Source organism: Xyrauchen texanus, chromosome 3 (assembly GCF_025860055.1).
Source record: "Xyrauchen texanus isolate HMW12.3.18 chromosome 3, RBS_HiC_50CHRs, whole genome shotgun sequence".
NCBI classification, from domain to species: domain Eukaryota; kingdom Metazoa; phylum Chordata; class Actinopteri; order Cypriniformes; family Catostomidae; genus Xyrauchen; species Xyrauchen texanus.
In genome coordinates this window covers 31,692,849-31,707,824 of record NC_068278.1, presented here as the reverse complement: position 1 = coordinate 31,707,824, position 14,976 = coordinate 31,692,849, and the positions used below count along the sequence as shown (strand labels likewise).

Sequence of the window (14,976 nt, the reverse complement as noted above, 5' to 3'; positions counted from 1 at the left end):
GTGTTTGTTTTTGAGATGCCACAATAAGCAAAAGACTGGCATGTCTAAGAGCAATATTAGGTCAAAAATGGCAAAAAAAGATACAGATTTCTCTAGAAACTCATCTGTCAAACATTGTTTTGAGGAATTAAGGCTATACAATGTTTTAAATTGCCAAATAACTGAAGATTTCCTACAAAGGTGTACACTACAGTCTTCAATGACAAAGGACAACTGGCTCTAACAAGGACAGAATGAGATGTGGAAGGCCCAGATGAACAACGAAATAAGAGGATAAGTACATCAGAGTCTCTAGTTTGAGAAATAGACGCCTACATTTCCTCAACTGACAGCTTCATTGAATTCTACCTGCTCAACACCAGTTTCATGTTCAACAGTAAAGAGAAGACTCAGAGGTGCAGGCCTTATGGGAAGAATTGCAAATAAAAAGCCACTTTTGAAACAGAAATACAAAAGAAAAGGTTTGAGTGGGCAAAGAAACACAGATATTGGACAACAGATCGTTGGAAAAGTGTTATGGATCTTAACCCCGTTGAGCTTTTGTGGGATCAGCTAGACTGTAAGGTGCGTGAGAAGTGCCTGACAAGATAGCCACATCTATAGCAAGTGCTACAGGAAGCATGGGGTGAAATGTCACCCGAGTATCTGGACAAACTGACAGCTTGAATGCCAAGGATCTGCAAAGCTGTCATTGCTGCATGTGAAGTAGTTTAAGAAGTTCAGAATTTTTGTTTTAAATTGTCATGTTATTAAATGTCCTGACAATACATTGTGATCAGTTGAATAACACATTGATGAATAAAAGTACAGATTTCTTTCCATAAGAGCAAAATCTGTACATTATTCCAAACTTTTGGCCACCAGTGTGTGTGTGTGTATATATATATATATATATATATATATATATATATATATATATAGTGTGTGCATGAGAGAGAGTACGTAATTGCACCTGTGCGTTTAAAGTCGGCACAGAGTTTGAGGCGTTTGCGGATGCTACTCTCAGAGTGAGAGGGAAAGGCCTTCTTTATGTCCTCCATACGTATACGCCGAGGACGATCTTTACTCTTCCAGAACAGACGATAGATGAACACCTACAGAGAGAGAAATTATTTAAAGACACAAAAAATAGAGGGAAAACTTCTCTGGATGTTCCTCAGGGGTCAATGCTGCGATCTGCCCATCAAAATATATGGAGTTCTTCATTTCTTACAAACTATGCACATACAACTGGAGTTCACACATACACAAAACGGCAGCTCATTTTACTCCTATCTTGTATAATCAGCACTGGTTAGTCATCTTTGTCAGCCTCCAACAGACAAAAACTTTCAAAGCTTTTCAAATCCTTGCCCATCTGTCTGACCTACTCATCCATACACTGCTGCCTATTGCTTTTCATTATTAATAGGCACTCATAAAAACATGGGGAGGGAGAATGAGGTACATACCTGTAGGAAGTCTCGAATGTGTGTGTTGGCTCGTTTTGAGTTGGGCCCTGGCACCTCATAGAGAGGACATTCCTGTCCCACCACAAATATGTCTACCAGTTCTCTTATTAAGTAACCCTGCCGTGTCCGGATAATCAGGAAATCCGTCTCAGGCATCTTATGCAGGTAGACTGGAGCTCTGAACAAGTTATTTTCAAAAGCCTGCGATAGACACAATTAAGCCATTAATTAACAATTGATACAGAATGACAATGTGTGGACTAATTATATTTGACACCATTAGTTTATAAACAATGCTAAAAACAGCTGGTAAATAGTCTGTACTTGCTGTGTCAGAATTTGTGTAAGAGTGTATGTGTTACCTGCAGTAGTTGTCCAGGGTGCAAAGATCCCAGGAAAGGTGATGTGTGACAGTAAACAGTCTCTCCATATTTACAGTCAGGTGCTCCTGGGTCTTTACCTGGTTTCTGGACACACAGGAATAAACAACGCCATCAGCAAAACAAAACAATCATTAAATGCCAAACAATAGTTCCAAACCAATAACGTTCTCCCACTTTATCACATCAAATCTTCAGTGTGTCCTTTATATTAGACCTCACTGGGTATGATAGTTCAGCATTGAATCTCCCAGTGGCTGCTGTTCTGTGTGAATTTGCTTATAGTTACTTACTCTTTTGTAGTAGTTCTTGATCTTAGTTGCCATCCCAACTTGCATGAGAAGCGGAGGATACTCCTCGCTATATTCTGCCAAAATGAGGTCTCCATCTTTTCCCGTAAGATCCTGAGCCGTGCGCATGAAGAACATGTCCCCTCCACCCGATGCCTGACGCTCCTGCTCTCGCATCTGAAAAACAGATGTTTAAAATACAAAAGGCCAAAAAAAGGACATTTACAAACTTTAAAACATCAATGTCAATAGAGCGCAACAGTACCCGCCCACTTTTTAAGCCGTCTGGGTTCCACAAGTATTTTTCACATACATTTTTTCCCAAAGGCTTTTCAGAATCATAAAGAGTTCTAAGCCATTAACAAAACCAACTAGTTTCGATGTGAATCACAACATTACAAGCTTTGATTTGAAGTGAAAACAGATTTGAAAATACAAGGGTACAAGACTGATTACAGACTGTCTTTCATGTGGGCATGAACTACAATCCCATGAAGCACTGCGAATGACTTAAATAAAAAATCATGGAAAAAATAAAACTCTTGATTTTAAGATGTTGATTATAAATAAAAGAAACAATATACTGTATTTTAATTTCATTGAAAATTAAAAAAATATATAATTTACAGTATGTCAATAGGGTGGACGGTCGCTGCAGTGCTAGTTTGGTGCAATTTGCTGGCCGCGATTCTCTGATTGGTGTAGTGTTTCTCTTAAGGATCATGGGTAATGTAGTTCTTTCCCTGGAATTATGCCATTTAAAAAATTAAGATTAAATAATGTGGACTGATGGCTTTAACAGAAGCATATTTGATCGATTAACAACCTCGAAGCTCATGGAATGTTTGTCTTTAAAAGTTTATAAGTTACAGTTACAAAAATATTAAATGGGACTTTTACATCCGGACTGACTAATGTGCTTTATTACACTAAATTGCACTCTCTTTTTTTTATATTCACAAACACACATTAATTTTCAGTCAGTGTAAGTGTACCTTAGCCTTCTTCTTAATGTGTTTGAGGAGGGGTTGGACCGGGTGCTGGCCAGGCTGGGACAGCGCTCCAAAAGAGTACTTCTTCAGGGATGGTCGATGGAATAGACGCAATTTCATGGGTCCCATGTGAGTGGGGAAGAATGGCTGCCTCAACTCCACAGTAGGAATAGAGTGCTGAGAACGAAAGAGAGAGAGACACACAAGAGGAAGAGAAAAAAAAGAAACATATTTAAGCACTGGGGAAAAAAGATTTTTGGTAGTGTCCTTGTTTCACTGGCCTACCTGTATGATGTTTCCTCCAAAGGATCCTCTGAGCCCCTGCTGTTTGGGGTAGTAGAACTCATCATTCGACAGATTCCAGGGATCCTTAATCTCTGGCTGGGACATATTCTACGGGAGTGAGAGAGAGAGAGAGAGAGAGAGAGAGAGAGAGAGAGATCACACACATCAAATGTCTTATTGTGTCCTCTTTCCACATCCACATTTCTCTTTTCCTCAACCCACATCTTTTCTCTCACTGTCTCTCACCTGTTGAGGCTCATCTTTGATGACGCCAGTCTTTCCGAGGAGAATGCGACTTTTCTTCAGTGCCGTCTCTTTCTTGTTGTCTTTGGATGGGGAATGAGAAGCTCTTTCCTCTTTTTCATCTGGGATGTCTGTAGACAGATCAAGGTAAAAAGTTAAAATCCATATACACTAACATATATTGCTATTAATGGGGAATTGAAGGTTCCTCAAGGTTCTGTTATGGACCATAAGTCTATTTTAGTCAGATCATGAACACAGTAATAATATTTAAGCATATAACTAATCAAATTTTTGTTGTTGTTGATTTACTGTAAATCTCCTACAGAGACATGGAGTATCTGGATGTTTAAAGAAATAGTTCACCTAAAAAAGAAAATTCTCTCATAATTTACTCACACTTAATGCTATCCCAGATGTGCATGACATTCTTTCTTCTGCTGAAAACAAAGACTTTTAGAAGAATATCTCTGCTTTGTAGGTCTCATAAAATGCAAGTCAATGTTGACCAAAATTTTGAAGCTACAAAAAAACACACTAAGGCAGCATAAAAGATAAAAAACTCCAGTGGTTTAATCAATGTCTTCTGAAGCGATCAAATTCATTTTGGGTGAGATCAGACCAAAATATAACTCCTTTTTCCCACTGTACTTCTTGCCATTGTAGTCAACTTGGTGATCATGATTTTGACCTCGATTACACTTCCTAGTTTTCAACACATGCGCAAATTGCTAAATGGCGCAATAGGAGGTGTAATCGAGCTATTGCTTAGGAAGACATGGATTAAACCTCTGGAGTTTTATGGATTATTTTATGCTGCGCTTATGTGCTTTTTGGAGCTTTTACATTTTGGTCATCATTCACTTGAGACCAACAGAGCTGAAATTTTCTTCTAAAAATCTTTATTTGTGTTTTGCTGAAGAGTGAAAGTCATGCAGATCAGGGATGGCATAAAGGTGAGTAAATGATGAGATAATTTTTAAAACTATACCGAGTATGATGTTTTCATCATTGGGGTCAAGAGTGAGAATGGGAGGAGAAGGGAGGCAGTCCATGCACTGATCATCCCAGATTATGTTGTCTTCCCAACGTCCATACACAAGCTCCTCATTATCAATCGGGAATATGGAGAACCACGGAGAATCATCCTCATGAGCTACAGCAGAAACACACACAAATAAATATGAACATACACACATGCCTAACATTGCAGTCAAAGACTATACAGGAACAGTTTATCTGCTTGGCTTGAATACATTAAATCAATGATTATTTAATTGTAATTTTTATTCGATCCCCTTTTTCTCCCAAGATTGGCATGCCCAATTCTTTCTAATTCCTCATGGTGGCACACTTACTGGCCTCAATCTGGAGCCAAATCTCAGTTGCTTCTGCTTCTGAGGCAGTCAGCCCACACATCTTATCACGTAGCTTGCAGAGCAAGTTACCATAGTGAATAAGCGCGTATAGAGGCTATCGCTCTAGAAGGCAACCAATAGAGGATTTTGCGGATACAATAACTAAGCTGGTGGAAAAGGTCCATAACCGATTAATCAGCCGATCGTTTTTAAAATCGCTTCATAGAATTCTACAACATTTTCCAAGGTGGCACAGACAGAGGCCAGACTGGGTTTGCATTAAGATTGGGTGCATAACGTGGGACTTTTAACACAAAACATGCCTGAAACAATATATGAAGTTGGAGAATCAATGTATATGCTGATGAATTACGTTTCCATATAGTTGCATTTTTCTTTGCATGCCCTAAAATCAATTGAAAGAACAATTATCAGAGGATCAAGGAGAAAAAAAAAAACTATTGAAAACGATGGGCACAGATTTTTGTCGATAACTGATAGTTCCAAAATGCAACTATCGGCACCGATTAATTGGTAAAACTGTTATAGCGGTCTACCTATATATCGCTCACTTGCCACACTGAGAGTGAGAACCAACAAATGGTGACAACAAGGAAGGTTACCCATGTGACTCTACCCTCTCTAGAAACTGGGCCAATTAGCAAGCCTGGCTAGAGTCAGTCAGCACACCCTGGATTCGAACTTGTGACTCCAGGGCTGGTAGCTACCCAGGCCCCCTTGATCATTTAAAAAAACATTTGAAGTTACAGTACAGTTATATAACTGTACTAAAACATGCAGCCAGTCTTAGCATCAATTCTGTCCCCTAAAGAGTGGATATGCTTCAAAGCTTTAAACCTGACCCCAGAAAAGTGGACGTTGGTACCTTGATGATCGTGGCTGTGTTTGTCTCTTTTGGAGCCTGTTGTGGATGGAGTTTTGGCCAGAGGGGGAGGAGTCAGGGGCACAAGTTGAGAATTACTGCGACTTAGACCTAAAAAACACAAACATTCCACAGACAATGACCAGAAAACCATCAGGAAAGCCAAAAAAAGGCATCTGAAGATACTATGAATACTATACTAAGTACTAAGAATGTATGTATCCACCACACAGATGAGTGTAATTTGTAATAAGTGCATTTGACGTACGGCAGTATATATGTCTTTGCAGAACTGTGTGTCCATTCTATGCATGAATATGCAATTTCTAACCATCTGACGCACTGTGAATGTTTAAACGTGAGCATGTGTGACCTTGCATGATTTCTGTTGCATTATGGCAGAACCCTCTCACCCTGCTGAGCATTATAAGCATTGGCATTACGGGTCATGCTAGTAGGCAGCCACCCGGCCAGACTGGCACGCTGGGTCTTTGTGCCCTTGTGTTTCACCTCATCTCCATTCCAGATGATGTCATCCTCCCACTGCAGCTGGGTCACCATTAAAAACATCTCATCCTGCATCTGAGAGACATCCTCCCCCTGCTAACACACAAACATGTTAATTGAGTGGTCTGTGACATATACAATTAGCTTTACCTTACACTTCATTAAAATAAATTCAATGCTGAATATTTCAAAGGAAAACGTTTCAATAAAGTACTATATAAAAACACAGTGGCCACCAGACCTCATCATAAGCATCTTGTTGTGGAGCCTGCTCGATGACTGGTGCAGATGCTGGTGCATTCACAGTCGTTTTTGCCACGGTGTCTGTACTGTCCTGCTGTTGTTCATCTCGGAGTTTAAATCCATAATGGAAGCCACTCCCATCCTCTGGTACGCCAAGCATGTCGTACCAAAGCTGTGCTGGACCGTAACGCCACTCTGCCACCTTTGGCCTCACTTCTGAAACTTTATCACCCTCACCAGATACCTGCATGAACTTAGACTCCACTGGAGCCATCATGGTGATCTAGAGAGAGAAACAAACACATATAAAGTGTCATTTCATTTCATGTTCATCGTTTCATGTTTTGCTATGCCCGAGTATGGTCTGGATTACCTCATCATCAGACAGACACTGCTCTGGTGGTGGTGGAGGTGCATGTTCATAGTCCCACCCTGATTTTTTCTTAGCTTCTCCCTCAGGTGGATCCGAATCATTGTCGCCTGGGGCCATGTCTGCCAGTGGCTCTCTCTGCTTTCGTTTCCGTTTCCTGCGAGCGCTTCGCCAAACAGAAGGCATGTTCTTACCAGGACCAAACAACCGCAAGAACCGCAACACCTGGTTGATCATAAACATGAAATCTCATCATGAGCCTCACTAACACTGTAGTGCAAATGGGTCCATGTTATTTCTGAGAGATATAAGCAGAAGCGTGTCTCATCACCTTTCCAGGTCTGAACTCAGGAAAAAGTTCTGTGACTCCTGGCAGAGCTTTAGCCGCATCTTTTTGCATAATGCCCGCAAGAGGGAGGGTGAGGCACATCTGTCTCTGTCCTCCTGTCCCTGAACCCTGAGACGGTCTATCACTCTCACTCTCACTGTCTGATGAACTACTGAAGTCAACCTTATCTCCCACAGATGATGGAGCGATAATGGAAGGCAGGATGATGCCATCACCCTCATCACTCACTAGAGAGAGAGAGAAAATGGAGAAAAAAGGGAAATAACGAGAAAGAAAATGGAACAAGCAAAAATAAAAAGGTAAGTATATAATATAAAATCAGCCCACAGCCTCCCACATACAAAAGCCCTCTATATGATAATAACATTTTTTGATTATTAACAGACTGATTCATTCTCAATGAATCAACTGCATGGTCTATTTTACCACTGCTGGTCTGAGTGGGTGTGTCCTCTTTCTTTGCAGGGATTGGCAGACTAGGGGGAGGGGGCGGAGGCATGAGTTTGGAATCAACGTCCTCACAATCAGCATCATAGTCATCATCCCCTTCATCTGCACACCAAAACACACACATCAGTAATCAAGCTGTGTTTGTACATCAGCATTTTCCTCACCATTTGTGGCTGTGTATCTGTGCGTTACCTGCTCTCCGTGCTGGCTGCAGGCTGCCCATGGCCTGTCTGTATTTACGAGTTTCATCCTCTGCAACTTCACTGATATCAGAATAATCAACTGCATCTTCAGTGCTCCTTACCCATCCTACATCCACACACAAATATTAGATGTTTTATTAGAACTTTCCAAATCAGAGCCCTTGGTCATTTTTCAGGATTCATGGCTTGATCATGGGGTGAGGAATCATTTTCCTAAAATGACTCATGAACATGTGATTCTTCTTTATAGAGAAAGAAACACAGACAGACCTTCTGAATCAATGTTGCTCTGGTCTGGCTCATTGTCAGCCGTTTCTTCCTCACTGGCTGTGATCTCTGTAATGAGTGAACCCAAACCCAGAGAGCCCAGACCAGCCAGGTGCTTCTTTGACTCCTTAAAGAGAGAGAGAGTGAGAGAGAGAGAGAGAGAGAGAGAGAGAGAGATGAAAAATAGGGATGGGCAGTATGGTCAACTAGTCGTCCAACAACCAAATAGATTTAAGGGGATGAATTATGATATGTAAGGATTTAAGTATGCTGACAGCGTGTTGTGCTTTAGCATCCTGTTAGGCTGCCAACAAGATAAACTCTGAAGAAGTTGCATCTCTAAAATCAACATCTGTCACTACAGCCATCCTAGCAAAACTTGTTTAACACATTCAACCTCCTCAGCAAAAAATTCAAGACAGTTTTCCCCCTACACTGAGCAACGTTCCTGTTATTATGTGCATTTTTGTGAACACAAAAACACACCCTATGTGAATGCTCCTAAAAGGATAGTTCACCCAAAAATGAAAATTCTCTCATTATTTCACCCTCATGCCATCCCTGATGTGTATGATTTTCTTTCTTCTGCAGAACACAAAGATTTTTAGAAGAATATTTCAGCTCTATTGGTCCATACAATGCAAGTTAATGGGTACCAACTTTTTGAAGCTCCAAAAAGCACAAAGGCAGCATAAAAGTCATCCATAAGAGTCCAGTGTTTAAATCCATATCTTCGAAAGTGATATGATACTGTAGGTGTGGGTGAGAAACAGACACAGATTTTGTCCTTTTTAACCATAAATCTATAAAGATTTATAGTAAAATAAATTACTTAAATATTGATCTGTTTCTCACCCACACCATCATATCACTTCTGAAGATATGCATTTAACCACTGAAGTCATGTGGATTACTTTTATGCTGCCTTTATGTGATTTTTGGAGCTTCAAAAGGTCTAGCCACTGTTTACCTGCATTGTATGGACCTACAGAGATGATACATTCGTCTTAAAATCTTAGTTTGTGTTCTGCAGAATAAAGAAAGTCATACACATCTGGGATAGCATGATGGTAAGAATATTATGAATATTATTGGGTGAACTATAACTTTAAGAAATATGTCTGATTGGGGGTCTGGTGAACCATCCACCCTCTTACCGTATCCAGCACGCTGTCATCCTCCAGCTGACCATTCTCATTGATGTTGCCAAACAGAAACCCTGTCAAGTGGAAGGGATGGTCCTGGTCCTCGTCACTGTCAGAGTCTGACATTCTAAACACCCATAAAGAAAATATATCAGTATTCATTAACCCTCCAATCGTGAATACATGAATCAACGCTCGTTTGTGGATCACTGTGCCACTTGTCAGATTTGCAATTAAGGAGTCATTTTTGCACCCCCAGCAACTTACAGTACCCTTATTAAATTAATTGTATACTTGGGACTCAAACCTCCAGCCTTTCCATTTCCAGCCAAGATCTTTAACCTCTACACCAAGGGTCTTTAACTATTTTTGGACCAAGGACCCCTTTATGGGTAGAGAGAGAGCCAGGACCTTTGTTACATATTGTATTACATTGAGTGTTGCGTTTTATGCCTATAAAAACATTGTATTTACATACAGTGCATCGGGAAAGTATTCACAGCGCTTCAATTTTTCCACATTTTGTTATGTCACAGCCTTATTTCAAAATGGATTAAATTCATTATTTTCCTCAAAATACTACAAAGAAAACCCCATAATGACAACGTGAAAGAAGTTTATTTGAAATCTTTGCAAATTTATTACAAATAAAATCACATGTACATAAGTATTCACAGCCTTTGCTCAATACTTTGTTGAAGCACCTGTGGCACCAATTACAGCCTCAAGTCTTTTTGTGTATGATGCTACAAGCTTGGCACACCTATTTTTGTGCAGTTTCTCCCATTCTTCTTTGCAGGACCTCTCAAGCTCCATCAGGTTGGATGGGGATCGTCGGTGGACAGCCATTTTCAGATCTCTCCAGAGATGTTCAATCGAGTTCAAGTCTGGGCTCCCCCTGGGACACTCAAGGACATTCACAGAGTTGTCCTGTAGTCACACCTTTGTTATCTTGGCAGTGTGCTTAGGGTCGTTGTCCTGTTGGAAGAAGAACCTTCACCCCAGTCTGAGGTCCAAAGTGCTCTGGAGCAGGTTTTCATCAAGGAAGTCTCTCTACATTGCTGCATTCATCTTTACCTCATTCCTGACTAGTCTCCCAGTTCCTGCCACTGAAAAACATCCCCACAGCATGATGCTGCAACCACCATGCTTCACTGTATGGATGGTATTGGCCAGGTGATGAGCGGTGCCTGGTTTCCTCCAGACATGAAGCTTAACATTCAAGCCAAAGAGTTCAATCTCTTGTTTCTCATGGTCTGAGAGTCCTTCAGGTGCATTTTACTGAGGAGTGGCTTCCTTCTGGCCACTGTACCATACAGGCCTGATTGGTGGAGTGCTGCAGAGATGGTTGTTCTTCTGGAAGGTTCTCCTCTCTCCACAGAGAATTGCTGGAGCTCTGTCAGAGTGACCATCGGGTTCTTGGTCACCTCCCTGACCAAGGCCCTTCTCCCCCGATCGCTCAGTTTGGCTGGGCAGCCAGCTCTAGGAAGAGTCCTGGTGGTTCCAAACTTTAATTTACGGTGGATAGAGGCCACTGTGCTCATCGGGACCTTCAATGCTGCCGAACTTTTTCTGTACCCTTCCCTAGATCTGTGCCTCGATACAATCCTGTCTCGGAGGTCTACAGACAATTCCTTGGACTTCAAGGCTTGGTTTATGCTCTGACATGCACAATTACAATAACTGTGGGACCTTATATAGACAGGTGTGTGCCTTTCCAAATCATGTCCAATCAACTGAATTTACCACAGGTGGACTCCAATTCAAGTTGTAGAAACATCTCAAGGATGATTAGAGGAAACAGGATGCACCAGAGCTCAATTTTGAGTGTCATGGCAAAGGCTGTGAATACTTATGTACATGTGATTTTTTTGTTTTTGATTTTTAATACATTTGAAAAGATTTCAAACAAACTTCTTTCACATTGTCATTATGTGGTATTGTTTGTAGAATTGAGGAAATTAATGAATTTAATACATTTTGGAATAAGGCTGTAACATAACAAAATGTGGAAAAAGTGAAGCCCTGCGAATAATTTCCGGATGCACTGTATGAGGTTTATATTGCAAAGCTATTGAAATAATTATTAAAAAAGGTACAGCAAGGGTCTGCATCTTTTCTGACATGAAGTGACATTTTTAATTTTCCTTCTTTATCACTGTTCCATACCACTCCTTACTAAAAAGAAAAAGACAGACAGATTGAAATGACTGAGTGAACCTTAATTATGTTGTTTTGAGTCACCGTCTTGTGTGTGGTACATTAAGAACTGTGTATACCAGTTTGATAATGTCAGCTGTATTTATTTACATCAGGCAAGTATGCTTATGTTCTGAAAACAAAACACCACTAAAAATAAAATAAACTGTAGGCTGTCATCTGCTCAACCGCACAGCGCGACCAACGCAGAGCAGACGCATTTACTCACGCGACCCTCTGTTGCAGAGCTGCTGAACCTGATGTGTGACTCATGATGAGCATGGGCTCATGACGGAACGGTTTGTCCGCGCTTCTGCTGACTAGCTCCGTTTCGTCACACTTTAACAGTGTTTAGCGTTCCAATCAGTTCATAAATAAAATACACAACATGCCTGAATATGATAAAAAAAAAAAATATGGAAAAATCAAATGCCATGGAGTTGCGAGGAACTTCAACATGTCGATGGATTAAAATTCATCCACTTATCTCTATCCCTCCCATATGAGTGAATATTACACACGTTGTTCCAACGTGCTTCAAGGCCACCACCATCATCCCCATGCCAAAGAAGTCTTCAGTGTCCTGCCTCAACGACTACCGTCCCGTCGCACTTACACCCATCATCATGAAGTGCTTCGAGAGGCTCGTCATGAGGCAGATTAAGACCCAGCTGCCCCCCTCACTAGACCCACTGCAGTTTGCGTATCGTTCAAACCGTTCAACGGACGATGCCATCACCACAACCTCCATCTGGCCCTCACCCACCTAGACAATAAGGACTCATACGTTCGAATGCTGTTCATAGATTTCAGCTCAGCATTCAACACAATCATTCCCCAGCACCTGATTGGAAAGCTGAACCTGCTGGGCCTGGACACCTCCCTCTGCAACTGGATCCTGGACTTCCTGACTGGGAGATCTCAGTCAGTCCGGATCGGGAACAGCATCTCCACCACCACCACACTGAGCACTGGGGCCCCCAGGGCTGTGTGCTCAGTCCACTGCTGTTCACTCTGCTGACTCACGACTGTGCAGCAATGCACAGCTCGAATCACATCATCAAGTTCGCCGATGACACGACCGTGGTGGGTCTCATCAGCAAGAACAACGAGTCAGCATACAGAGAGGAGGTGCAGCGGCTGACGAACTGGTGTAGAGCCAACAACCTGTCCCTGAATGTCGACAAAACAAAAGAGATGGTTGTTGACTTTAGGAGAGCACAAGGTGAACACACTCCGCTGAACATCGACGGCTCCTCTGTGGAGATCGTCAAGAGCACCAAATTCCTTGGTGTTCACCTGGCGGAGAACCTCACCTGGTCCCTCAACACCAGCTCTATTACCAAGAAAGCCCAGCAGCGTCTCTACTTTCTTCGAAGGCTGAGGAAAGCACATCTCCCAACCCCCATCCTCACTACATTCTATAGAGGGACTATTGAGAGCATCCCGAGCAGCTGCATCACTGCCTGGTTTGGGACTTGCACCGTTTCGGACCGCAAAGCCCTGCAGAGGATAGTGAGGACAGCTGAGAAGATCATTGGGGTCTCTCTTCCCTCCATCAAAGACATTTACAAAAAACACTGTATCCGCAAGGCAATCAGCATTGTGGACAACCCCACACACCCCTCACACAAACTCTTTACCCTCCTCCCGTCTGGCAAGAGGTACCGAAGCATTCGGGCCCTCACGGCCAGACTGTGTAACAGCTTCTTCCCCCCAAGCCATCAGACTTCTCAATACTCAGAGACTGGTTTGACACACACGTGTCTTGAGTTGCACTTTAATAACTGTCACTTTATAACTGTCTGCTACCTCAATAACTGCTATGTGCATAGAACATTATCTCATAGTATGTTATGTTTACATTTTTAGAAACTGTCATCTTTTTGCACTGAGTACTGGTCGGCGCTGCACTGTCTATTGTCCTGTTCATTGTCAGTAATTTGTTGTACTGTCCTGTACTTTTTGCACATGTTTGCACGTGCACTTTATATAGGTATTTTATTTCGTTGTGTAGTCTCATGTGGTCCTATGTTGGTCCTTTGTTGTTTTTATGTAGCACCATGGTCCTGGAGGAACGTTGTCTCGTTTTGCTGTGTACTGTACTAACTGTATATGGTTGAAACGACAATAAAAACCACTTGACTTGACTTGACTTGTGGCAATTGTGGATCAAACAATAATTTGCAAACCCCCTATCGAGCAGCTTAAGACCTCACAATTTTTTTTTTTTAAACGGTCTTGAATTCGTGAATTGTGTGGTTGAACGAGCCGATTTGGCAATCTACCTGAAGTTGACTAATCAGAAAAGAATATATCTTTATTGTTGTTGTGCAAGTACAATTACAATTGCACAAGTACAATGAAATTAGGTTTACAACTTCCTTACTCGATGCCATAAAACAATAATTAAGTTAAAATAAAACAATAAGATAAAAACTATAAGTAGTAATAAAATAACAAACAGCACAAACAAAGTCCAGCAGTGGTAAATATTGCAACAACCCAAATGTGAAGTGCAGCAACAGAATCAATACAGTGTGGAAGAGTAACAAATTAACAATAGGTAACAGAGTATACACGATATGAACAGTATTGACAGCATATAACAATATAGACAGTGACCAGCAGTAATATAAAAACAATGCAGACAGCTCAGCTGTGGCAATTGCTCATCATTTCCAGACAGAATGAATGAGAGTTGATCCCTGTGTACCATATGACTTATCAGTGTCATTGTGTGGAGTATGCGTGTATATAATATATTAAGTAAATTTGTACCAGACAGTTCTGTAGACCAACAGTACATTTTGAGGGGATACTTAGTTCGGGGCAGATACTTAGCTCTGGGGAAGAAGCTATTTTTCAGTCTGGAGATGCGGGCATAAAGGGCCTTATAGTCCCTGCCAGATGGAAGGAGTTCAAACAAGTGATGACATGGATGTGGGTAGTCCTTTCAGATGCTGATAGCTTTGCTAAGGCAGCGTGATCTGAAGAGGTCCTCTATGGCTGGCAGCTGAATCCCAATGATCTTCTGCGTGCTGAAGATGACCCACTGGAGCACTTTCCTATCAGCTACTTTGCAGCTGAGATACCACATCGAGACGCTGTATGTTAGGATGCTCTCTGTGCTGCAGCGGTAGAAAGTCACCAGCATCTGTTGGGGCAGACCAGCTTTCTTCAGCGTCCTCAGGAAAAAAATTGCTGTGCTTTCTTGACCAGTGCAGTGGTGTTTGTGGACCATGTAAGTTCCTCTGAGATGTGTGCCCAGAAACCTAACACTCGCTCCACTGTCTCCGTTGATGAAGACTGGAGAGTATTCAACGTTCTTTGACCTTCCAAAGTTAATAATTAGCTCCTT

The 14,976-nt window shown here is 41.6% G+C and overlaps 1 protein-coding gene across 8 annotated transcripts in view; it reads right to left on the bottom strand.

Annotated features, from left to right (window-relative positions):
• The window catches only part of taf1 (TAF1 RNA polymerase II, TATA box binding protein (TBP)-associated factor), a 35,550-nt gene that overhangs the window by 18,177 nt on the left and 2,397 nt on the right, over positions 1–14,976 (bottom strand). For 5 of the 8 annotated variants that reach the window (XM_052109270.1, XM_052109294.1, XM_052109300.1 and 2 more), the window contains 17 exons: positions 9,429–9,543; positions 8,275–8,398; positions 7,994–8,110; positions 7,778–7,903; positions 7,334–7,578; positions 7,006–7,227; positions 6,631–6,915; positions 6,296–6,485; positions 5,886–5,993; positions 4,633–4,797; positions 3,645–3,772; positions 3,399–3,506; positions 3,117–3,290; positions 2,125–2,298; positions 1,814–1,918; positions 1,452–1,652; positions 953–1,094 (listed from right to left, as the gene is read on the bottom strand). In XM_052109270.1, coding sequence (XP_051965230.1) covers positions 953–1,094; positions 1,452–1,652; positions 1,814–1,918; positions 2,125–2,298; positions 3,117–3,290; positions 3,399–3,506; positions 3,645–3,772; positions 4,633–4,797; positions 5,886–5,993; positions 6,296–6,485; positions 6,631–6,915; positions 7,006–7,227; positions 7,334–7,578; positions 7,778–7,903; positions 7,994–8,110; positions 8,275–8,398; positions 9,429–9,542 — 2,728 coding nt within the window. In that variant the 5' untranslated portion in view covers position 9,543. The remainder of the gene's footprint in view (positions 1–952; positions 1,095–1,451; positions 1,653–1,813; positions 1,919–2,124; positions 2,299–3,116; positions 3,291–3,398; positions 3,507–3,644; positions 3,773–4,632; positions 4,798–5,885; positions 5,994–6,295; positions 6,486–6,630; positions 6,916–7,005; positions 7,228–7,333; positions 7,579–7,777; positions 7,904–7,993; positions 8,111–8,274; positions 8,399–9,428; positions 9,544–14,976) is intronic. The other 3 variants (XM_052109288.1, XM_052109311.1, XM_052109320.1) reach the window with 1 other exon arrangement.